This window comes from Cucurbita maxima, unplaced genomic scaffold (genome assembly GCF_002738345.1).
Source record: "Cucurbita maxima cultivar Rimu unplaced genomic scaffold, Cmax_1.0 Cma_Scf00006, whole genome shotgun sequence".
NCBI classification, from domain to species: Eukaryota; Viridiplantae; Streptophyta; class Magnoliopsida; order Cucurbitales; family Cucurbitaceae; genus Cucurbita; species Cucurbita maxima.
Window position 1 is genome coordinate 3810631 of NW_019272022.1, and position 24090 is coordinate 3834720.

At 35.5% G+C, this 24090-nt stretch overlaps 4 protein-coding genes and 2 non-coding genes across 6 annotated transcripts; 3 read left to right on the forward strand and 3 right to left on the reverse strand.

The window, feature by feature from the left end:
* Positions 1-92: 92 nt before the first annotated feature.
* On the forward strand, positions 93-166 carry TRNAN-GUU. Its single transcript has one exon. It is a non-coding gene; the product is annotated as a tRNA-Asn (tRNA).
* A 2124-nt stretch (positions 167-2290) lies between these two features.
* TRNAN-GUU lies at positions 2291-2364 on the forward strand. Its single transcript has one exon. It is a non-coding gene; the product is annotated as a tRNA-Asn (tRNA).
* A 777-nt stretch (positions 2365-3141) lies between these two features.
* LOC111480779 (uncharacterized methyltransferase At1g78140, chloroplastic-like) lies at positions 3142-10254 on the reverse strand. Its single transcript, XM_023125947.1, has 6 exons — positions 10216-10254; positions 9723-9910; positions 4803-4940; positions 4250-4334; positions 3776-3949; positions 3142-3590 (listed from the first exon to the last, which is right to left on the reverse strand). Exons 1-6 carry the CDS (start codon positions 10252-10254, stop codon positions 3579-3581), a joined length of 636 nt encoding a protein of 211 aa, XP_022981715.1. The 3' UTR covers positions 3142-3578.
* On the forward strand, positions 7320-8863 carry LOC111480319. Its single transcript, XM_023125291.1, has 2 exons — positions 7320-7699; positions 8333-8863. The coding sequence occupies exons 1-2, from the start codon at positions 7586-7588 to the stop codon at positions 8762-8764; spliced, it is 546 nt and encodes a 181-aa protein (XP_022981059.1). The 5' UTR covers positions 7320-7585; the 3' UTR covers positions 8765-8863.
* Positions 10255-11605: 1351 nt separating the features above from the next.
* LOC111480239 (synaptonemal complex protein 1-like) lies at positions 11606-17891 on the reverse strand. The gene is made up of 19 exons (XM_023125171.1): positions 17579-17891; positions 17447-17496; positions 17010-17217; positions 16777-16902; positions 16537-16635; positions 15482-16158; positions 15152-15400; positions 14920-15048; positions 14766-14834; positions 14582-14692; positions 14072-14179; positions 13848-13958; positions 13690-13776; positions 13092-13178; positions 12893-13000; positions 12629-12715; positions 12463-12519; positions 12069-12172; positions 11606-11991 (listed from the first exon to the last, which is right to left on the reverse strand). The coding sequence occupies exons 1-18, from the start codon at positions 17730-17732 to the stop codon at positions 12071-12073; spliced, it is 2619 nt and encodes an 872-aa protein (XP_022980939.1). The 5' UTR covers positions 17733-17891; the 3' UTR covers positions 11606-11991; positions 12069-12070.
* A 789-nt stretch (positions 17892-18680) lies between these two features.
* LOC111480263 (eukaryotic translation initiation factor 3 subunit L-like) lies at positions 18681-22807 on the reverse strand. The gene is made up of 7 exons (XM_023125204.1): positions 22180-22807; positions 21340-21671; positions 20625-20964; positions 19734-19882; positions 19535-19628; positions 19163-19234; positions 18681-19071 (listed from the first exon to the last, which is right to left on the reverse strand). Exons 1-7 carry the CDS (start codon positions 22729-22731, stop codon positions 19027-19029), a joined length of 1584 nt encoding a protein of 527 aa, XP_022980972.1. The 5' UTR covers positions 22732-22807; the 3' UTR covers positions 18681-19026.
* Between the last annotated feature and the right edge of the window lie 1283 nt (positions 22808-24090).

Genomic DNA, 24090 nt, shown 5'->3' on the forward strand with positions numbered 1-24090 from the left:
AATAACTCACTGAAGGTGCCTAAAAATGACATGAATCACAACTTGAGATAACACAAAGTTAAGTGTTGAAATACATTAAATACTAAAAAGAGGCTGGAATAGCTCAGTTGGTTAGAGCGTGTGGCTGTTAACCACAAGGTCGGAGATTCAACCCCTCCTTTTAGCGTGCCTTCTTATTAACGTCATCAAATTGTTACTCATTTTGTGAATCACAAATGATAACAAAAAGTTAAATGCCGTATTAAGCACCAAAAAGAGGATGGAATAGCTCAGTTAGTTAGAGCGTGTGACCTTAACCACAAGGTTGGAGGTTCAACCCCTCCTTCTAGTGAGCATTCTTAATTGGTGTCAAATTGTTTTTCATTTTGTAAACCATGGAATACCTCGTTGAAAGTGTCTTTTAAAGTGCCTAAATATGACATGAATCACAACTTGAGATAACACAAAGTTAAGTGCTAAAATACATTAAGTACCAAAAAGAAATTGGAATAGATCACAACTTGAGATAACACAAAGTTAAGTGCTAAAATACATTAAGTACCAAAAAGAAATTGGAATAGATCAGTTGGTTAGAGTGTGTGGCTGTTAACCACAAGGTTGGAGTGGTCGGAGGGGCGTCTATTATTGAATTCACCCGCCCCGATAGTACCCCATTTTTGGAACGTCCAGTGCCAAAGTCACTGAATGGGTAAGTAGCCAATCCCTAAAACGGACTATGTAATGTACTTTCTGGGTTACGGGTGGGCATTTTCCCAGAGGTTTCTATTGTATCAATCTACCCTTGTTTCATTCCTGTTGAAGCATATACTCGGGGGGTGCAGGGCGGACGATTTCAAAGCGGACTCCCATTCAAGAGAAGATCGCCAAGATTTCGTGATCCGCTGCCGAACTTATTCCTTCCAATTCAACGGGCATTCTCTTCTAGCGAGCCTTCTTAATTGGTGTCAAATTGTTTTTCATTTTGTAAACCATGGAATAACTCATTGAAAGTGTCTTTTAAAGTGCCTAAATATGACATGAATCACAACTTGAGATAACACAAAGTTAAGTGCTAAAATACATTAAGTACCAAAAAGAAATTGGAATAGATCATTGTGGCGGTTAACCACAAGGTTGGAGGTTTAACTCCTCCTAGCGTGCCTTCTTATTAATGTCATCAAATTGTTACTCATTTTGTGAATCACAAATCATAACAAAGAGTTAAGTGCCGTATTAAGCACCAAAAAGAGGATGGAATGAGATAACACAAAGTTAAGTGTTGAAATACATTAAGTACCAAAAAGAGGCTGGAATAGCTCAGTTGATTAGAGCATGTGGCTATCAACCACAAGGTCGGAGGTTCAACCTCTACTAGCTAGCAACCCTTCTTAACATCATCAAACACAAAGTTAAGTGCTAAAATACATTTAGAACCAAAAATAGGTTGGAATAGCTCAGTTAGTTAGAGCGTGGCTGTTAATCACAAGGTCAAAGGTTCAAACCCTCCTTCTAGTGAGCCATCTTAATTAGTGTCAAAATTGTTTTTCATTTTGTAAACCATGGAATAACTCATTGAAAGTGTTCGAAAATGACCACAAGGTCGGAGGTTCAACCCCTCCTTCTTGGGTGCCTTCTTAATGTCATCAAATTGTTACTCATTTTGTTAAACCAAAGAATAACTTATTGAAAGTGCCTAAAAATGACATGAATCACAAATGATAACCCAAAGTTAAGTGTCGTATTAAGCACTAAAAAGAGGCTAGACCGTGAAGTTTGCAACCCCCCTCGGAATAACTCAGTTAGTTAGAGCATGTGGCTGTTAACCACAAGGTAAGAAGTTCACGATCCCTCAGCATAGCGCAGTTAGTTAGAGCGTGTGACTGTTAACCACAAGGTTAGAAGTTCCCAACCCCTCGGAATAGTTAGTACCACAAGGTCGGAAGTTCACAACCCCTCTGAGCCCTCTTAATTGTCATCAAATTGTTTTTCATTTTGTAAGCCTAAAAATGATGCTGGAATAACTTCGATTTAAAGTGCCTAAAAATGACATGAATCACAACTTGAGATAACATAAAGTTAAGTGCTGAAATTCATTAAACACCTAAAAGGGGTTGGAATAGCTCAGTTGGTTAGAACATGTGGACCTTACCACAAGGTCAGAGGTTCAACCTCTCCTTCTAGCACGCCCTCTTATTTTCTTTCATTTTGTTTTGTACCTAATAACAAAAGGTTAAGTACTGAAATACATTATCACAAGGTCAACGTGAGATAACACAAAGTTAATGCTGAAATACATTATGCACCAAAAGAGGCTGGAATAGCTCAGTTGGTTAGAGCGTGTGGCTGTTAACCACAAGGTCGGAGGTTCAACCCCTCCTTCTAGCGTCCTTTTTAACATTTTGTAAACCATAACTCATTGAATGTGCCTAAGAATGACATGAACGAAAACAGTCCTAAACTATCCATCACCTGGAATAAACTTCGGTTTGAGGTGCCTAAAGGTGACATGAAAACAGTCCTAAACTATCCATCACCTAAGGTGACATGAAAACAGTCCTAAACTATCCATCACCTGGAATAAACTTCGGTTTGAGGTGCCTAAAGGTGACATGAATTCTGTTAAAACAGACCTAAAAGTTATAGCTTGTGGTTGTTAATGTGTTGTTAATGTCATCAAATTCCGTTTCATTTTGTTTACCAAATGAAACCATGTAATAACTAACTCATTGAAAGCGCCTAAAAATGACATGAAAGAAAACCGTCTTTAGGCTGACATGAATCACAAACTTATACCTCCTAGAATGACATGAAAGAAAACCGTCTTTAGGCTCACATGAATCACAAACTTGTACCTCCTAGACATCTATAAGTTGCATGTTTAGATACATCTATAAGTTGCATGTTTAGATAACACAAAGGTTCATCCCCTCCCTCTAGATTGCCCTTTTAATGTCATCAAATTCTGTCTCATTTTGTTTACCAAATGAAACCATGTAATAACTAACTAATTGAAAGCGCCTAAAAATGACATGAAAGAAAACCGTCCTTAGGCTGATATGAATCACAACTTGTACCTCCTAGACATCTATAAGTTGCATGTTTAGATAACACAAAGTTAAGTGCTGAAATACATTTAGCACCAACGAGAGGTAGGAATAGCTCAGTAGGAGGTTTTGTTTCTCATTTTGTTTACAAAGTGAAAGTGCCTAAAAATGACATGAAAGAAAACCATCCCTAAAAATGACATGAATCACAACTTGTACCTCCTTTGCATGTAGAGATAACACAAAGTTAAGTGCTAAAATACATTTAGCATCAACTGGAATAGCTCAGTTGGTTAGTTGGTTAGAGTGTGTGGCTGTTAACAGCTTCAACCCCTCCATCTAGCGTGTCCCTCTAGTGCTATCAATTTTTTTCTTATTTTGTTTTGATATTTCTACAACAAAAGGAAACATATGTCTACAACAAAATGAAACCAAAAGCTGGAATAACTCAGTGCAGAAGTCCATACCCTAGTAAAAAGCCAAAAACCATCGACAGACTGCAGCTGGTGCGGTATGTATAGCTCGATATATATAGCTGAACCAGGATGGAGTGCATCAATAGAGAACCTGAAGCAAATGGAAGTCCGAGCAAATATTAGCTCTAATAAGAACAAAGCTCGTTAGAAAGAAAAGAAAAGAAAAAAAAAAACATTCAGATAAAAATCTCAAACACAATATAAATATACTACACAAAGATCCTTTAACTATAGTAATTGTGCTACTAATCATTAAAGATAGAACAAAGAAAATACTTTTTCTCTGAGGGAAGTTTTCCTCTTGTTTAATGATTCATATAACTGCTTTAACATGTTCTCCGAGTAGCCCAAAGCAACAATAGAGGAAAATAACTCTCTTGGCAGCACGATTCCTGAAAACATTCCACTTTCACAACTTGCATCAATTACGTTTCCACCTAAGACTGGTGCCTGAAATCTTTTATCAACTCAAACTGCAATGAAAATATCATGTGCTTAGCATTGGCAACATAACCACATATTGAATAAAAAATTTCAACACTAGGGCCTTCCTTCAGAGGGTGTAAATTTGAATTCCCTCCCCCTACATGTAATAAAACATGCTAAGACAAAGCACTAGGACATCTCTCAGACTTTGCATTGGTATTAATCGACTGATCCAGTTTCTAATATCGAGCCTATACTTATCTGCTTCTGCTGACATTAAACAAAAAGTTCCATATTGAAGAGAGATATAAGAACTGACATCACCTCCTTTTCTGGGCCAGGAAAACCAAGCAATACTGACAAGCCTTTACGCCAGCCCCTCTCATAAAGAAAAGGCACCAATCTAGTCCTGATACAATGAAAAGCTAATAAATATGAGATGAGAAACAAAGAGGAGGGAGGCTGCAAGGGAGAGGTATCAAAAAAAATTAAACCAAATACCAATAATTTCATTTTACTTAATACTACTAAAGCTAGCTAGGCCAGTATAATTCTAATTCCAACATAGAAAAATTAAAATAATTCTGAAAATATCCCAGATCTCTATAAGGCTCTGGTAGGTACATCCATATGTTCTTGTGTATATTGGATTTGCGGTCAATTTTATTGTAGCTGGTGTCCCTCGTGTACATACGAAGTTCCTAGTTTTAAACAAGAACCCCTTCAAATGTAAAGCACAAAGATCTATCACGTGGAATCCGTACCAGAAGTAATTTCTCTTGTCATAATCAAGTCTTTTGCATTTGAAAGTAAGATCTAAGTAGCATGCTAATAAGCCTCTGTTCATAATAAATAACTGATGAGAAAATTGAAATACCTAAAAATCTCCGTGACAGCAGGCATGGATTCGCCCTTGTTAGTTCCCCTGCCTATCGTCAAGTCAAAATGAGTCACTGCCAGTGAAAGACTATGTACACATGTGCCACATTCCAAATGATGTCCACCAATGGACTCCCTGTATCAAAGCGTTTAAGTAAAGATACATCAATTACGAAGACGCAATATAATAAATAAGAAAAACAAACCTAGGTACAGTACAGTTTCCAACATACACTTAACATCTCACTATCCATCAGGAATCCATAAGGAGTTAATCAAATAAACATAGAACAATTTAAACTATATCTTCTCTCTCACTACCAGAAAACAACGATCTCAAACCTAGAAGAGTTTCCTAATAAGGTTTTGTATCTCCGGGCCATACCTTCCGAAAGAAGTTTGGAATTGACATGGTTGAATCACTCAAAAACATATATAACGGTGCAATACACACCATTGGCCATTTCATTTAGCATTTATTCTGCAGGATTCATCCTCTCCGTTCTTTGCGATTCTCTCAAACACCAAGCAGCAGAGGAATGACCAACGACTTCGACGAGAGCCTAGCCAATAGATTCAGTTCTACAAATTTATTGATTGAGGAAGCAAGAGAACAGAGAATACAAACCGATGACTCGATCCTAGCTTTCATAGAAGCTGGAATCGTTGAAGCGAGAGTTTAGTGACGAAGGGATAGGGTTGAATTGAACTTGAATAAGTAGCGTCTGAAGAAACAGAATCGAGAAGGAAAATGGCACGAAGACGAACATGTGCCTGGCATCGATTGCCGCCATTGAAGCATCAAAGCTTAAAGTTGCAATGATTGTAGTTGAAATGGCATGAAAATCATTTTTAGTACTACCAGAAAATTATATTATTTTTTCTTTTCACACTATAATTTTTCGTTTATAAATAAATTCTCTTTAATGTTGTTAAACTTTGCGCCAGAATTTTGTTTTTCAACGACCTATCGTTATTCTAAATAACATAATATATTATATATATTTTTCCAAAAATTAATAATTTAAAACTTAACCCAAAAGAAAAAAAAAAAACATAATTCAAGTCTATACTAGGGAAAGATTTCACACCTTTGTTCAATCAATGTGGGACATCACAATTCACTCCTTTTAAGGTCAGCGTCCTTGATGGCACACTGCCTCGTGTCTACCTCTCTTCGGGGAACAACGAGAAGGCTGACACATCGTCAGGTGTCCGGGTCTGATACTATTTGTAACGATCCAAACCCATCACTATCAGATATTGTCCTCTTTAGACTTTCTCTTTTGGGCTTCTCCTTAAGACTTTAAAATGCGTCTATTGGGGAAGGTTCCCACACCCAGTTTTTTGTTCTCCTGACTAATGTGTGATATCACAACACTTCTAATGCAATTAATGTGATGAGTGATGTACAAATGAATCAAAACCATATTTAAATAAAAGTAACCCTCAACTATAAACATAATTAAATAAAAAAGGCTAAGTTACTCTAGAGTTACATTTATACTAATAAATTTCACATTTGTCTATATTATAAAAGAAAATAAAATTAAATGTCTTCCGTTTATAATAATTTTATGTTGAGTAATTTTGAAAATTTTATAGATCGCTCTCGTAACCCTAACCCATTAGCAGTTCAAGATAAATATTAAACTATCTAGAATGGTTTACAAATTCTAGCCAAGTACATGAAGTAGTTTGTATTTCAAGCTTAGCCCTTTCTCGTTCACATTAATCACTTTATTTGAATTCAATCTCTAACTCTAACCCACATCATTTCAGTTCAACAATGCAATACAAGTGCTTATCTAATCAAGATGATCTATGGAGATATATTCCTTACTAATAAACTTATGATCAATTCCTCAATTAGCCATACGAGACTCATTTCCAGCCATCCCTAACAATTAAAACGATCCATCCAACCATGTCCACCGAGACTCATTTGCATTATAAATGGGGTTCTCTGCAACTTGGGAAGTAGATGTTCAAAACCAGAGCTGAGTAAGTTGTGTCACTGAAACCGTGGGACTTCAATGAAAGGGCCGTTCAACCAATACAAATCCAAGGGGAGAGGTGAGAGCTTAGGTTGGGTAGAGGAAGCAAGATCAGGTGGAGCAATAAAGCAACCGTCTTCCCATGGCCATCCCTTTATCATTTAAGTGAATTCATGATGAGTTAATGAAGGCAGGTAGGCTTACTTCAAACCAATCCCTTTTTCCATCTAAGCATTAAATGACCTCACATAACATCCCTTTTGCAACCAAAACAGAATTAAGCTTACCCTTTTGTGTAAACAACATCATTTCACCAAGATTTGGGCGTTCGTTTCCAGTTATAAGTGCTTTTAACACATATAGATATTGAGAGCTTAGTATATTAAAGATCACATAGGGGCCATCCAAGAGCTTCCCCCCATTAATGGCTGCCATTCAACATACCCACCTTCCTCTTCCCCCTCCTCACCGCCTTCATAAATACATACGAACTCCCAGTAACCATTTTTCAGCTATGTTAATCAGATTTAAGAGCTTGTGATTCTATATTTGGACGTTGGCTGGGTTGCTTCATTAATTGGGGGAAGGGGTGTGCTAGGCTTGGAGTTGAGTTTTGGAAAGCCAACGCCATGCATAGGTAGTGGCAGGACGAGCCCTTTATTTCAACCATCAAACCCTGCCCCCAACTAGATTCGTCCTTGCACTTATATCTATATCCAACCCCATCCTCCATATTATATCTACCCTTTTTCCACCCTCTTCAATTCTCCAGCTGAAGAGAGAAATGAAGAGAAAATGGGAAGAACCACGAGGAGGAAGCTTCAATTCTCCAGCTGATATCGAGCTCCACCTCGAGTCTCCGTTACCTTTAGAGTGGCAACGATGCCTTGACATTCAGGTACTAAACTTGCACACTAATATTATGTGAGATCCCACGTTGGGTTGGAGAGGGGAATGAAACATTTCTTAGGTGTGGAAACCTCTCTCTAGTAGACGTGTTATAAAACTTTGAGGGGAAGTCCTAAAGAGTACAATATCTTCTAGCGGTGGGTCTGGGCTGTTACAAATGGTATCAAAGCTAGACATCGGGCAATGTGCCATTGAGAACATTAGGCCCCCAAATAGAGTGGATTGTGAGATCCCACATCGGTTGGAGAGGAAAACAAAATATTTCTATTAAGGGTGTGGAAACCTCTCCCTACTAGACTTAAAACCTTGAGGGAAAACCCCAAAGAGTACAATATCTACTAGCAGTGGGCTTAGGCTATTACAAATGATGGTATCAGAGCTAGACACCGGGCAGTGTGCCATTAAGGACGTTGGGCTCCCAAAGACGGCGGATTGTGAGATCTCACATTGGTTGGAGAGGGAACGAAACACTTTTTTATAAGTGTGTGGAAACCTCTCTCTAGTGAACGCGTTTTAAAACTTTGAGGGGAAGTTCTAACAATGACAATATCTACTAGCGGGGGCCTTGGACACATACACTTTCTCTACTTACACACTAACACAACTTTCTATATACGTACAGTCAGGGAAGATACACTTCTACAACACGAAGACTCGGAAGAAAACGTGCATGGATCCAAGGAGCAAATTGGAGCCTAGACCAGGTGGTGATCCCTTGAGCTTGGACCTTGAGCTGAATCTAAATAGCCAATCTATGAGAAATGGAGGTGAATCAAAGAAGAAGAGCGATGGGGCTATGGCTAGTTTGGGAAGGGCATGGAAACAAGGACATGGGTGTCCGCAGCAAGAGATGATAGCGAGGGTTTGCATGCAGTGTCACTTATTGGTAATGGTATTGAAGTCCTCACCGACATGCCCCAACTGCAAATTCATACACCCAATAGACCTGCAAACCCCTCCAACTACAACCTTGTTCATAGCCTCTCGCTCTACTAACAATAATCAAACCCAGTCCTTAAAAGGTTTCCCAAACCCTATTCAAAACAAAGTCTAAGTGTGTGGCTATTGATTTAGTGAATTATGAGTAGGACCAGAGTGCACTTTATGTTTTGGAATATATGTAATTATATATGAAAAATAATTAAATGTTTATGTCTGTGTTTGCAGTTGTGTGAGACCTTACTCTCTCTCTCTTAGTTCATATTTTCAAACATGTTACCTATTACACCCAATTTATAATTAATATACCATATCAAAACATGTCTATGAACAAGACAGAAAATAAAGCAGAGAGTAAGAAAGATTTCTCTTCATTAACTAAAAAAGACAGAGAATTGAGATTATATTCTTCTGTCTCTACTGTATTGAAAAATATGTAGTAATGTTGAAATTTAAAATTTTTAAAAATAATATGTTGGTATAAAAATTTGATTTATTATGATATTTTTAATTTTTTTAGTAAAAATTATATTAAAAAATGAAAATTATCTAATTAAATTTTTTAAATATATATATATATATAAATCTTCCTTTTTATCCTCACAAAAATAAATGAAAATTTTCATAGAAATAAATTAAAATTGAACTATGCCATCTACATTTTTTTTTATTCATATATATAAGTAGAAGATATTTAATTTTGTTATTGTGCAGGACATTAAGGAGGTATGTATTAATGTGAAGCTTGATCAAAGCGATTGTAATATAAATGGGGATGAACATATTTATGGTGTTTCTATACCAAAATCTTGGAAACTTGGTTGAAGAATAGTTGTGCATCTGTTCATACATGACAGTGACACATCCAGCATACAGATCAGATTAGTGACTTAATTTTTAATTTAACTCCAATTATGTTAGATTAAGGTCGTCGTTCTCTTAAATTTTTAATTTTCATTTTTACTTTGTTTAAAAAAGTATTACCTGCTTGGTGGTTAATTCTAATAAATAGATAAACTTGTGCAGCACGACATGAATTCTTCCTAATTACGAGTAGCGCTACGTGAAGTTACCTGTATTTCCTGCTCCAAGCGGTGTTCACTCTGAGCAGATCATGGAGGGAGTCGAGGCGGAATCCAGAGATGAAGCAATGAGATCCAAAACTGCCTTTCGATGTGCGAAAGCAGCGTTTCTGATTTCTTCGTTCAAATCCTTCCAGAATCGCAACCTCAGAGCATCTGTCGACGAACAAGCGAAGGTTCTCGATGAAAATTTATTTGATTTGGATTAGTAATCAACGTAAGCGATTTTGAGAAATTAAAATGTCAATTACCTTTCAGGAGAAAGAGAGGCTGAGGAAAGTTGTTGGAGATTTGAAGATCGAGTTGGCTATGGAGCGTCGGAGGAATAAGAGGATCAAGCTGTGCGGTTTGATGGAATTCGTTCTTCAGCTCTTGCTGCTTATTTCTCTCTCGAGCTTCTTCCTTTATATCGCCTTCAAATCTATCTGAACTTTGATATAGAATCAACGATCTGGCCATGGAATTTGCTTGGAACAACCCTAACCAGTTCACGAAGTGCATTACTGGATTTATCGGCTTTCATTTTTATTTGCAGTTGTAGAATAGGTTCGAATGTGCGAATTCTTGGATGAGCTCCGTGGAGTCTTAAATTTCAATGACTTCAGAATTTTTTTGGTCACTCGTTCAATGGAAATCATCCATTCATTTCAAGGATCAAAGAAAAACTTCAATGCATCGTGGAGGAGACGGGCTTCAAACAAATTGCTTTTGTTTTGTTTTGTTTTTTTTTTTTTTTTTTTTTTTTTTTTTTTTAAGAAATAATAAACTCATTTAAAACATCAATCAGAGAACAAAAAAACGAATTGCTTCGATTAAAAGTAAAAATTTCTGGTATTTCAGAGGAAAAGGTTATATATACTTCGGCAACTTTTTTAAAACACAATTATTTCTAAAAAAAATATAATGTTTAAATAAATTTAGAAACAAATTTTTAAAAGAATATAGTGTATTATAAATACTTGCGAGAAAGTTTAAACATATGTTTTAAAAGAGGTTACCAATGTTTTGATTGATTATATGTTAAAAAAAATATATATATATATTATATCTTTTAAATAATTAAAAAAAGTTTATTAATATTTTTAAATATTTATTTGAACTAACCTAAAAAAGGTATAAAGTTTTAACTTACATTAAGACTGTGAATTATTAAAATTAATTTATGATATATTCAAAATTAAATGGTAAATTTAGACCAAAAGTAAATCAAAATTTGGTGTATATGATTTTAAATGTTAGAATTATTATTTATTTAATTTTTTTTTTTTTTTTTTTTTGTGATTGGCTAAAATTCTCATAAATAATAAATAGTCAATATCATGAGCATTTATAAGAGTTTAATAAAACTATAACTATGAGATTCAAAATTTTAACTCTTAAAACTATAGTAACGAAACTCAGACTTTTTTTTTCAAACAATAACCAAATTAATAATTTAATCTATAATCATTTAAATTCAATTATTTCATACGGTTAGGTAAAAAAGATTTCTCAAATTTTTTTTTTTTTTTATGTAAGAGTTCTTGGAATAAACAAAATTGACTCATCGCTCTATTGTTAGATTGTGACACTCACTACCCACTCGACTCTCAAATTCATAGAGAAAAGTGGAGTAGAAAGAAACAGATTATGAGTGTGTCAATGGGTGAGTGTGTTCAGTTATGTCAAAAACAAATTTATGGATTACGTTTTTCTATGTCCTAATCCATTTGTGACAAACACAATTAGTTTACAGTAAAGTGGAAAACCAAGTGAAGTAAAATACGACTCACAGTAAAAGCCTAAAAGTTGCAATTTTTGAAGGGACCACCCTAAGCTACCAATAGAGGACTGTTTCCAGAGATGAGAAACATTCAAGTCCGTGTCGGTCCCTGTAAACAACCACCGTGAGGTACATAACATTCAATTGGACGAGAAAAATATGTTCATTATAAAAAAGCACACAAAGAAGAGTTGAATGAAATAAGCAGGCAACAAAGTCATCTTATATCTATCCCTCTGCCCTATTGAATAATGGACCAATTTGTGAGAGAAACAATGAATGCTCACCTTCTCATCTCTCTCTTCAAGTCCCACCACCATCCGAGCTATAAGTTCATTTTCAATGGATGAAGTACCTGAAGGGAGAGTTCGTTCTTGTAGTTTTTATTCTTTTTTAGGGTTTGAGAACATCTTGACGTGCAGAGTAAGTTTTTTAGGTAAGAATTTGTTTTGGATAACAAAGACAGCCAAATGAACATCGAAGGCTGAAGATTCTACACTACACAAGTAAGAAGAAAAATGCATTAAATTTTCTTTGAAAGAAATTTGAAACTAAGAGAATATGGTTGAATATACCTCTAATCAAATGCATAAGGATCATCTGCATAGGGATTCAGTGACCCTTCCGTAAACAAATCACCAATGTTTGAAGGCCGTGATTGATCCCCACCCTTGATTGTCTACTTGGAGAGTTGGGTTAAAACAAGTTATGCATAATTATACAATATTTAGACATAAAACAAAATTAAAAATTAGGAAAATCTTCTTCTGATATTTCATATTTCACAAAACCATCAATGAAAATACAGACATACGTACGTGTGTGTGTATATATATATAATATATATATCAGCAACCAATGCCAAATGAATTTGGCATAAATCAGCAACCAACTAATGCCAAATGCAGTACACAAATCAAGAAGAAGAAAAATGCCCAATAGGATGTGGATATAAGCCTTTTCTTTTACCTTGACAGGACCTCGGGGGGTATTTCTTCTTGGAGTTTTGTTATGTTTTCTCGGGTCCTGATAAACATGAGGAACAAATTTTACTATCGAGTAATAATTATGAGATAATCCAGTTTCTCTACATTGGCACGGTCCTATTGGTTCATTTTAGTGACCAGGTTCATACCTCAAACAGAACTGTACTTTTTGTTTTTCTTCTTTTAGTGATCGTCCTTCCATTTGTAGTTTCAACTTCATATTCATGACGAGTAACCTGACCAACCGTTAATTAAGTTTCAATACACAGGCGGATGGCGAGTGTAAAACTATATGGAAAAACTTGGAACTTCCCATAATTTCCTTGTCTCCTATCAAGATATTAATGGTTATATGCACTAATCTCTACAGTTTAGATAATGTGAAGTGCGCATCATTTTAATATACAACTTACCTTCTTATGGTGCTTCGGGATATTTGCAATACTTCCTGTGTTTATGTCCTCCACGGTCTTCAACAACTGTGATACTGGTGTTTGAGTTGCTTGCTGGTTAGGTGATTCCTGTGAGAAGATGTAAGGTACAAAAGAATTCAAAATGTAGCTGACAAACAGACTTCTTTTCTGCAATTTATCTATCAGTTGTCAGTCGCACCTCATCATTTTCTGTTCTAATCAGAGCACGCTTGCTTTTTCTGGAACCACCCGAACCTCTCATCTTGATTGATGACATGGAGTAGTCCTGCACCATGACAAGTTTATAAATTATGAAGGATAGACTAAAATAGATTACGGAAATGAAGTACTAATTGTAACCTCAATAATATGAAGTATGGGAGTAATCTAGAGATTTCGTGTTTGAATTTACGTCTTTAATATCAGGAAATAAAATAGTATGCATACAAAATTTTAAAAAAAATTAAAAAGAGCAAGAGAAAAAAAAAAAACATAATTGAGGGGTTCAATATTGACAATGGTTGATGGTAAGTTGACTCGCTCCAAGGTAAGAATTTAAGGACCAAAATATTAGAGAAACCTCCGTATTATCCAATGAAGTTCTATACAGAGAACCAGGATGCTTATTATAACAGTATTAAATTTTGAGAATGGAGAAAAATAACCAACAAGAATTAGTTTCATGTACTGTACATAATATAAAAGTTTGAAATTGATCAAAGGCACATAGAAGATGGAAGAGGTTGGTTGGCAGTATCACGTGCATGTGAACACTTGCACATGGGTCAGGAGATTACCTTCTTTGAATTCACTTCTTGGTCCTCTTGTAGCTTGTCACCCATCACTTTCCATTGCAATTGCAACAAAGCTCTCTGCCTGTCTTCCTATGACATATATATGAGTGGATTCAGACATGAGCACAATACTTGATACTTGTACCTGAGATTGTTAGTACTTTGGTTTTTTGGAGATCCAATTCCTCTTGAAGCTTCCTACATTCATCTTCGTTTTGACATCTCAAAGCTTTCATCTGAGCCTCATGTTCACTTCTCAGTGACGTCAATTTCTGGAACATCATAAATTACTGAGCTATTAATTAATGGTGCAAGGGCTGACAGAAACCAAAAATTGAATATGAATATATATATATATATATATATATATATAGATAGATATAACCTCTTTCAATTCGTTCTCAGCATGAAGTTGAGCACGCTGCAACTCGTCATTGTGTTTGGCTTTACACATTTGTTCATTTCTGGTATGCTCTTGCTGAATTTGACTCAACTACAAAATCAAAGTGTAGGATATAAAGGGACAGTACTCAGAGAGACTCAATCTCAATATTTAACCCACAAATAAACATAGATACATATAACAGTCAGTAAAATTAAGCACCGATGTGAAGCTTCTGAAATTGTTAAATGAATTATAATTACTACATAACTACAAGTTGACTTCCCTCATAAGTTGCCAAAATAGAGGTACAAGATGCTAATATTTTAACATGGAACAGAAAAAAATCTGATGCATGTCATCCATAATCTAGAATATAAGTTTTGGCAGAAGTTAGAACACATGGGAAAAAAGAAACAAAGAAAAGATTGTAAATATAATCAGATAGGCCATGTCAACTATGATTATCTTGATTAGGAAGAAAAGTTCAGCTCATTTCTTTGTAAATGTTACCAGAGCAGCATGTTCTTCCTGAATGCGAATCAGGCATTTCCTAGATTCTTCTTTCACTTCTGCTAGGCTTTGTTCACAATTTCTTTCCATCTCTTGTAAAACTTGATCTGCCTGTATGCTCGATTGAATAAGCAAGAAGTTTGATATTTTAATATGTCGCAAAATATGAGTACTAAGAGTGAACCTTTTCCTTTTCCTTGTTAACAATCTCCAATTTCTCCATTTCATACTTGTTCCGGATGTCATTGATAGCCTAATAGTTTCACTGCTGTCAGCCTAATAAAGGTAATCTAACCGCATGAAGCGAATTTACGAGAAAAAAAGGTAACATATAATACCTGATCATTTCTATGAGATATATCTTTCAAATGTCTTGATAGCTCCATCTGTTTACTCTCCAGCATTGAATCATACTGTCTTTTAGCATCGGAAAGCTTCATTTCAGCAGAAAACAGTAGAGCTTGGTTCTGTAATAGATGAGAACTTAGACTTCAAGTTAAGTTCATTCAAAAGCTAATCACGAGAATTTTTCATGAAAATGAACAATGGTAACAGGGTAATTTACAAAACCTCTTTATTTTCTTCTTCTAGCTTCTTCTCACGATCCATAGACAAAAGAATAAACTCTTCCTTTTCCTTCAAAACATTGCGAAGTTGATCTCCTTCTACCTCAAGCATTTCTGCACGTTGTTTATAATTTTTGCTCTCCTTCATCAAAGTATCTATCTCTTCTGCTTTATCGTGTAACTCTTTCTCCAATTTTTCTGCATTACATTGATTCTCAATTTCTAGTGCAGAAATCTTCTTTAACAAATCTTGCTGCAAGGAAATATAACTGAAAATTAGTAGAACAGCAGTCTTGACATCAAATTATTTAAATCTGTTGAGAAAGGTGTAGACCATTTTACTCTCAGATGATCTTGAACTTTCTGACAAAGTACCAATTTTCTCCTCTAACTTGGAAACCAATGATTCTGTCTCAGTTTTTTCAGAAACAAGAGTTTCTACTTCAGACTCCAACTTCTGAATTCTCCCTCCTGCTAAACGAGATTCTTCTGAATGCTGTGCCATTAGTGATTCCTGGATTTTCTGAAGTTCATCAACCTTTTGTTGTGATTCGACATTAATCAATTCGAGGGCATTTTTTTCTGATGTTACACAAATAAATTTTTCATGGAGGTCGTTGTATTTCTTTTGGGCCAGCTCCGAAGCAAAACCCCTTTCCAAATTGGCCAGCTTAAAGCAAGAGTCATTTAGATGGGTTAGCTGATTAAATTTCTCTTCAAAAGTTGAGTTATGACGATCAAATTCAACCAGCTGATCAATCAAAAAATGGACGAGATTCTCAAGGTTTTTGATCTCCAAGAGTGACGCATCTAATTTCTTATGAATCTCATCATTATGCATTTCCAAATCACTCTTTTCCTTCTGCAAGTCATCTCGTGAGGCTATCAAACTAATAATTTTTTCTTCTTTCGAGTTTGACTCTAATTGTGCCTCATCCAGTTTAGAGTTCAGTCCCTCTATGATCAACCTGTTCTCCACAACTGTTTCTTCAAATCTCTTGATCATAGAGTCTGCAAGAAAGTATCGTGGTAGTCCACCTTTATGAGAATAAAATTACAAAATGCTGCAAGATTCTAATTTTACTTTTCTCAATTTTTAGATCATCATGAGCTATTTTTCTTTTGTTTGTAAAACATAAACATTCATAAATTCATATCTATGCATTGCAACTAAGAATTGGTAAAATTAAAGCATTGCATATTAAAACATATCTACATTGATAAGCAAATGGAAAAATGAGACTTGGCTATTGTCGGACTACACTTCTTTGTCATCATTCCCAAAATGAAATCTTCCATATTACGATAGAAAGATTGTCATCCCAAATTACTAAGCATGCATTGTTTTATGAACATTCTACAATTTTTAGCCATAATCATTATAGTTACCTTTTTCCTCAATCAGATTTGCAGTTCTCTGCTGTTCTTCTCTGTACAATTTACAATTCTCCTCTTTCTCAATTTTGAGCTTCGCCAGCGCCTTCTCACCTGTGTTCAAAGTTCAAAAGCATTAGATAACAAGTTGTATTCCAAAAGTTACCATGATCGAAAAGAGAATTTTATGGTACATTGTGAAAATAACCAACGAAATATTGCAAGAAGTCGTGTTACTAAATTTTAAGAACTTACGATTTCTTATTGTTTCTTCACCAGATTCTACTTTTATACACAAGTCTTGCATTCTTTGGTTTAACCCATCAACAGCTGTAGAACTTGAAGATAATTTGGCTTCTAAAACCTCCTTGTCTTTCTCAGCTATAAGATATAATTAATGCAATGATTAAATTTGAAGTCATACTCTAGATGATTATTATTAACGAAAAAAGGAAGGCTTAGATTTTGAGCATCAGATTGATAACTACCATCCTGAACTTGACTTGCTAAAATCTGTAATGTTTCGGAGAGCTTATCACTCAGTGTCTTAGCCGACGAGAATTTCGTTTCCAATCCCTTCCACAACTTCTCGTCTTCTTTCTGCTTCACCTTGAGCTTGGCATTTTCATTCAAGGCATTCTGCAGTTTATCCTCTAAAGCACGTGTGTGCTCCACTGATTTCCTCAATTTCGCATTCTGTAAACTTTTCCAACTTAGAAATCAAGTACTCCGAAGAATGATCATAGGAAAACGCGTAACTGTGCCGAGAAAAATTAATTCAGACCTAATGACCTGAACTACAGAAAATAACAGACTACACGTGCATTGAAATTAAAGAGGAGAAGGTTATGGTCTTATCGATCAATTTCAATGACCATATACAGTTTAATGAAGCGCGCAACACATAGAGAACGGAGCTTCATACCGCCATATCCAGATCAGTCTTCAAAGAAGCCTGATCTTTCATCATCCTCTCTGCATAATATGGACAACACGATCAACATAAAGTTTCATTTCTTACAAAAGAACGATTAATGCTAAACTTTCCGATTAGAACCTGCAGCAATCTTCAAATTGACAAAACGTCCCGACGAGGCGGGTTCTGGAACGGAACGCGAAGAGGAGAACGTTTTCGCAGTTCCTTGTACCAAACCAGACAGTGAGTTCAACTGGTTTAACCTCTTCACGCTTGGAAATCCGAGCTTCTCCATTGTTAAATCGAAAGACAACGACGGAGAAAAAACCTAGTAGCTCTTTTTACATCATTCTCGAGCCCGCGGATATTGGCATATCATAGTGTGTGACTGAAGTGAATTGGGCGCCAAGAGAATCGAAGTTCGACTAATTTATAGCGTTCGACATCCCCATGCCACGTCAGCCCAGATGCGAGCTATAATTCAAATAAATTTGGTGATTAAAATTAAAAAGTGAAATGCATACCCAATTACTTAAGACCCCAAACTTAATAAATTTTATATTTTATGTTCTTTAAAATTAAGCCTATAAATACTCTTCCACCTGTCACTTTATTTATATTTTTATCTGTTTATATATATATATATATATTCAAATATTTAGATATTCGAATAAACCAAGTTAGTATGAAAAAACCAAGAGAGCCGATTGTCTCCTCAACCGTCTCTTTATGCCAAAGATCTATGACAAAACGATGTTAATGAGCAAGGCCCAATCTCGTTCATTACATCACTATTAAAAAAAGTTTCATTATTGCTCATACATGCTACCTGCAAAAGAGAAAGCCCTTTTAACTATTGGCCAACACGATGTAATTGAAAGAGAACTCGTCTTACTCTTTCATCAGCAAATACTACTTCGTTCAAAAGGGAACCACTCCTATTGACTTCTATGTTCTTAATAAAGATAAATTTATTGTAGAAAAATGACCCAAAACACAAACTGAAATTTTAAAAAATAAAAAATGACTAAATAGTTATTGATACAAACCTGAACATACGACATTCTTTTGGTCTCCCTTACATAAATCTCCTCACCTCGATCTTTTTTTCTTTTTCTTTTTTGCATTTTTCAAATTAGTTAGATGTTCTTGTATACATCATATTTCAGTTCCACGACTATCACACTTGGTATACAAACATGGTCTCTTGATAATGCAACCACCAACCAAAGGCAAGGAAGGCACTGCAAACACCATGTCAGACCATGAAGCTCTCAATTATTAGACGCAGTTTTAGATACAAGGAAAACTAGAACAGAAAGGCCTTAGTTGAACATCTCAAAATTTCATACTATCAGCTAATAACATATATTATAAATGCCAAGAATCATAAACCCAAAAGGAAAAACTCAGGCACAAGCCCTTCAACACTCTGATATCCGAGTGACATTTGATCTACAACCACTAAAAGAAGTGCAGAGTGAAGATGAAAAATGGACAAGGCAGGTCCTTAAATGGAGCAACCGTTCCCTAGTTCAAACCTGCCGTCGTCAAAAAAGCCAGTTCAACCAAACATTACTACAGAGATCTCAGTCCAGTTTCACTCTGTCCAAATCATTAATCATCCCCTCGAGCTGTCAGAAAGAAGGAGAAACATGAGCATGATTATCATTTCCTCCCGATATTAAAGTGTAGAGATGCAAATGAAAAGAAAATTTTACATACTTTGACAATTTGCCGCAAGAAGAAATCTCCATAGCGATTTACAGGCTTCGATTCGACAACGTGAATTACGTCCTGCAGTGAGATTAAGTAATTTTTTAACATACTTGCATAAATGAATTTTCTTTTGTAGCATCTAAGTAATATATATTCCGAACTCAAAATGCTTTCGTGTGATATCCCACATTGGTTGGGGAGAAGAACAAAACGCCCTTTATAAGGGTGTGAAAACCTTTCCCTAGTATACGCGTTTTAAAGCCTTGAGGGGAAGCCCGAAAGGGAAAGCCTAAAGAAGATAATATCTGCTAACGGTGGGGTTGTACGGTTACATTTTGTAAACCAAAGAGGGGGGTAATAGAAGAAAAGTAGACGTACATCATCAATGTAAAAATCCACATCTGCATTGGACATAATTTTTCCAACACTGTCAACGGCATGGGTTTTATGCTTGTATGTCAACAATATCGTCCTGTAAATATAACAAAAACAAATTACCACCAATTAATTAATCGTAAAAACTATGTAGAAGCTCATAAAAATGTGAAGATATATCCTAAAGTCTTCTATTTCCAACCTTAGAGTCGATTCATCCATTTCCATGTAAATGGCAAGCTGCCCAAGGGAGATGGTGGAGTACACTTTCAAGAAGGTGCGGATGCCAGATAGAAATTGTTGTTGCTTTACTTCAAAAAGAAATAGTTTCAATTGAAGCCTATAGGCATCCTGGAAAAAGATAAGGAGAAGTGAATAAAATCTCTGAAAGAGATAGCCAACACATGCAACACAGACACGCACAAAAAGGGTTTGACATGGAAACAAGCATGACTAGATTTTGTGAAGAAATGATGAAATCAAAGTCATCAACCTTAATCTATAACTCCAATTTGCTCAAAACAAAACTAGAGTAACATGCTCTTAATAAAATAAATGTTAGTCTTAGAGATATTAAAAATCCTCTTGAAATGGCGTTATTTAGAAACTATGAAGAATACTCTAGTGAAATAGATAAAGAATCAGATGAACTATGAATTGTAGAATTCCTATCATGTAAGGAACTGTTAGGCGAAAAGGCCGTTTGAACCGGATACTCCCAGACTATGTGTTTGTTTGTTCATTCATTTTGTTTGGAAACTATTGTGAAAGAATGAACTGCAAGGCATAAGGCCAACAAAACTATACGACTAGGCAAAAGTTCATCTCCATTAGGTAACAACGATAGCAATACCCAAATAACCAAAAAAAAAAAATAAAGAAAACTCAATTCCAGACACTGTTATCCTTAATCTCTAAATCTACTCTTCATAATTTGGACTGATTAAGCAGGGCAAGTCCAGGCCACTCATTCACCTTATTTCACTATTTTGTATGGTCTCGTCATACAATACTAAATTTTAATCCGCTCATTCTCCTCTTCATATTCATTTCCAAATAGATGCTATTTTAATAATAAAGATCTAAACCTTACCTGGTTGTAGTTTGCTAGAGGCTCCTCAAAACTAGGAGCAGATGGAGTAATGAACTTCGGACAAGCATATGAGAAAAGTTCATCATAGATGGCAAAAGCTTCTTCATCATATCTCTGCATCCTCATCATCTTTTCACCATACTTTTCTCGCAACTGAGAGTTCACAGTTTCATCAATAAGCTTCACTTGTGGGCAAAGCGAAACACATATTGCCAACAGAGCATACATCTGCTCGTTCTTCTTCAGAATCTGCTCATACTGAGGAGATTTTTGATGATATTGCTTGGTTTTATAAATATACAAGAGAATTCTGTTAAATTCATGAATGGCATCGACGTACCTGAAAATAAGGGGAAATGAAATTTATTTCGAACTTGTCGTTAAGTGAGAAGTGAAGAAAGAAGACTAAGGCCCTAAATACAGCACCCTATAAATTCCTATAAAGACGAAAGATTTAACATTCAACTTTGCAAGCATTTCAATTCTACTTGACCTTCCATTTTCTTTTATATATTTATAAGAAACAAAAGAAAAGAAATATATATTTAGGAAAGGATCATACAAAAGGGGGGATGAGATATCCCCAAAAAGTAAGAGGGTTACAGAAAGGACTGCCAATTGACCTAAATAAGAACCAAATCATATTATAAATCATCTAGAGAGAGAACACCAGACAAGAGAAAAGGAATCTAATGGACTCCATATAACATAATACCTGCGCAACATCAGGTTGGCAAACCCATAATGATATATAGTTGTAATATGACTTCCAATCACACTAGTGAAAACACCTTGCTGGGTTATGTCAATTGGGAGTAAGCACTTCAAACCAGTGTGATAATCACCTAACAGGCAATGAACCCGAAGCAATCCAACCATGCTGAAATATCCCAACACCTTCAAAACATTACTACTCCCACCACTATAGTCATACCCATCATTAAGTGTAAATTGTTCAAGACCTTTCTCCTCCTCAAGAATATGAATGATTGATGATTTCTCCACAAATGCTTGCAAATAGTTGAGCACACCATATACATTCCAAGCCTGGAAATAAGCAACCACTGAAGTTAAGCTCCTGGACCTTGGATATAGATAGACCATAAAAACCATTAAGACTAAGAGAACTTGACTGCAAGAACATGGGCGTATGAAGGATAAGCGCAGATTCACCCAAACATGGTTATCATATTTGTAACAGATATCTGACCTAGTGTACACAAACTCCATTAGAAGATATGAAAAACAAAAGAACACTTTCCACATCTCATAAGTGTTAAAAGATTGTCATTCGAAGTCTAGACACCATAAGCTTTCAAGGCTATTCCAGCTATTTTAACCTCCTTGGGGACGGTACGGCTTCAAATCCAAGACCAATATACTATGAATTTGATAAAACTAAATACACGCTAATTCAGATAGAGCCATGAGAAGGCCAAGAACTAATACTGTTTTTTAACCTTTGGAGTTCATTTCCTTGTCCAATTGCAGTCAGAGTAACGCGCAGCATGCATATTTTCATATAAAAAAGAATAAACGAATGAATCGTAGCAACCTGATCGTACTGCCTCAGAAGCGAAATTTCCTGCTCGGTCTTGTTCTTCATCTTAGCCCGGTACTGGCAGAAGCTCTGGAACTGATAAACAAACTCATCCACCATATCCCATAGCCACTGGTTAGGCAATTGCATATTCACGATTCCGTGCAAAACCACCTGAAATAGGCTACAATAGTTATCCCATGAGTCAATCCTCTGCTTCAAAGTTGGCGACAGTCTCGCATAAAGATGGCGAAACCACATCTCACGGTAAAGCAAGCAGAAGACATGATCATTATCAACAAAATGAGCCACAGCATCTACTGACGGCCACGGTGTATCCTTGAATAGGCGGTCCGATAGCGTCTGGAATGAAGTTTCATACATTTGATGTGTTTCGTATACATTCTTCTCACGGATATGGCGGTATAGATGAACGACAAAGGATTTGACGGAATCTGGTACGAAATTAGGGTCGTAGCCAATATCTTGGCCAGCCGGAGAAGGCACCGGCGCGTGACGGGGGTCGTCGTAGTTGGCCCGTGAGTCATCATAATCGTATGTGGCCATGATGACTGAATTCAGCTAGGTCAACTGAAATTAGGGTTTTAGTACAGAGTTGCAGAACTGGGAAGAAGATGGTAGTTAAAATTTTAAGAATTATGAACCTTAGGATTGAACTGTTTGGGCTTAAGCCCATTAAGGGTAATTCCGTTGGCGTAAATAACATATGTAAGAATTAGATAAATAAATAATATTTATGTAATTAATTGTAGTTAATTATTTTATTTTTATTCAAGTCTAAGTTATTAACGAATTTCAATTTTTAAATTTATTTACCCATCCATCTTAATAATGAAGTTCAAAAAGATTATATAACATATATAAAATTATTATTATAATATAATATATATAATTAATTTTAATTAAATATAGTTCTCAATTAATTATGCTTTATGCTCATTATACTTATTTAAAATTATTTTTTATTAACGTAAATTAACTAACTAGTTATATTTAAATATATTATTAACTAATGATTAATACTTTTAGTAAATAAGTAATACATTAATTTAATATAAATGTTATTTCTAAAAGATATATATAATATTTATGTAGGGAAGGTTTCTACACCGTTATGAAGAGTGTTTTGTTCCCCTCCCCAACCAATGTGGGACACCACAATCTATCTCCTTTGGGGGCCAGCGTCCTTACTGGCACACCGTCTCATGTCTACCCCTTTGAGGAACAGCCTCCTTGCTGACACATATTACAGTGTCTAGCTCTAATACTATTTGTAATAGCTCAAATCTATCGCTAGTAGATATTGTTTTCTTTGAGGTTTCCTTTTCGGACTTTCCTTCAAAGCTTTACAACGCGTCTGTTGAGGGAAGGTTTCCTTACCCTTACAAAGAGTGTTACAAATGGTGTTTTGTTCTCCTCACAACCAACGTTGACATCACAATTTATAAATAAGTGGTTTGTTTAATCAAATAATTTATTATATATTTGGTAAACTAAGATGGATTAAATTAATTGTATTTATTTTTTGTAAATAAAAATAAATTAAGAGGGTAAAAGATAAACCCTAGGTTCCCAAGGAGTTTCACAAATCCCACCATAAGCATAAGATACCCAAGTTTTATTCCTCTCATTAGAATCAATATAAAGCATAAATTCAAACACGTGTACTTACTTTATTGATTAAAAATAAGTATAAATTATAACACGACCCAGATATTGTCTGCTTTGGGCGACCCAGATATTGTCTGCTTTGGGCGACCCAGATATTGTCTACTTTGGGCTTCCCCTCAAAGCTTTAAAAGTCGTCTACTAAGGTTTCCACACCCTTAAAAATGGTGGTTTGTTCTCCTCCTCAAACAATGTGGGACATCACAATCCACCCTTTTCATAAATGGTGGTTTGTTC

Coding starts and splice junctions, on each gene's coding strand:
- LOC111480779 (XM_023125947.1), bottom strand. CDS start 10,254: ATGAAAGCCGATAAATCCAGTAATGCACTTCGTGAACTG. Junction 4,941..9,722: donor GCTTGGAGCAGGAAATACAG/GTAACTTCACGT, acceptor GCTTTGATACAG/GGAGTCCATTGGTGGACATC. Junction 3,950..4,249: donor TTCCTGGCCCAGAAAAGGAG/GTGATGTCAGTT, acceptor AAAAGATTTCAG/GCACCAGTCTTAGGTGGAAA.
- LOC111480239 (XM_023125171.1), bottom strand. CDS start 17,732: ATGGAGAAGCTCGGATTTCCAAGCGTGAAGAGGTTAAACCAGTTGAAC. Junction 16,636..16,776: donor TGAAGAAACAATAAGAAATC/GTAAGTTCTTAA, acceptor CTTTGAACACAG/GTGAGAAGGCGCTGGCGAAG. Junction 15,049..15,151: donor TAGAAGAAGAAAATAAAGAG/GTTTTGTAAATT, acceptor CATCTATTACAG/AACCAAGCTCTACTGTTTTC.
- LOC111480263 (XM_023125204.1), bottom strand. CDS start 22,731: ATGGCCACATACGATTATGATGACTCACGGGCCAACTACGACGACCCC. Junction 19,629..19,733: donor ATGGATGAATCGACTCTAAG/GTTGGAAATAGA, acceptor TTATATTTACAG/GACGATATTGTTGACATACA. Junction 19,072..19,162: donor TCTTGCGGCAAATTGTCAAA/GTATGTAAAATT, acceptor TCTTTCTGACAG/CTCGAGGGGATGATTAATGA.
- LOC111480319 (XM_023125291.1), top strand. CDS start 7,586: ATGAAGAGAAAATGGGAAGAACCACGAGGAGGAAGCTTCAATTCTCCA. Junction 7,700..8,332: donor AACGATGCCTTGACATTCAG/GTACTAAACTTG, acceptor ATATACGTACAG/TCAGGGAAGATACACTTCTA.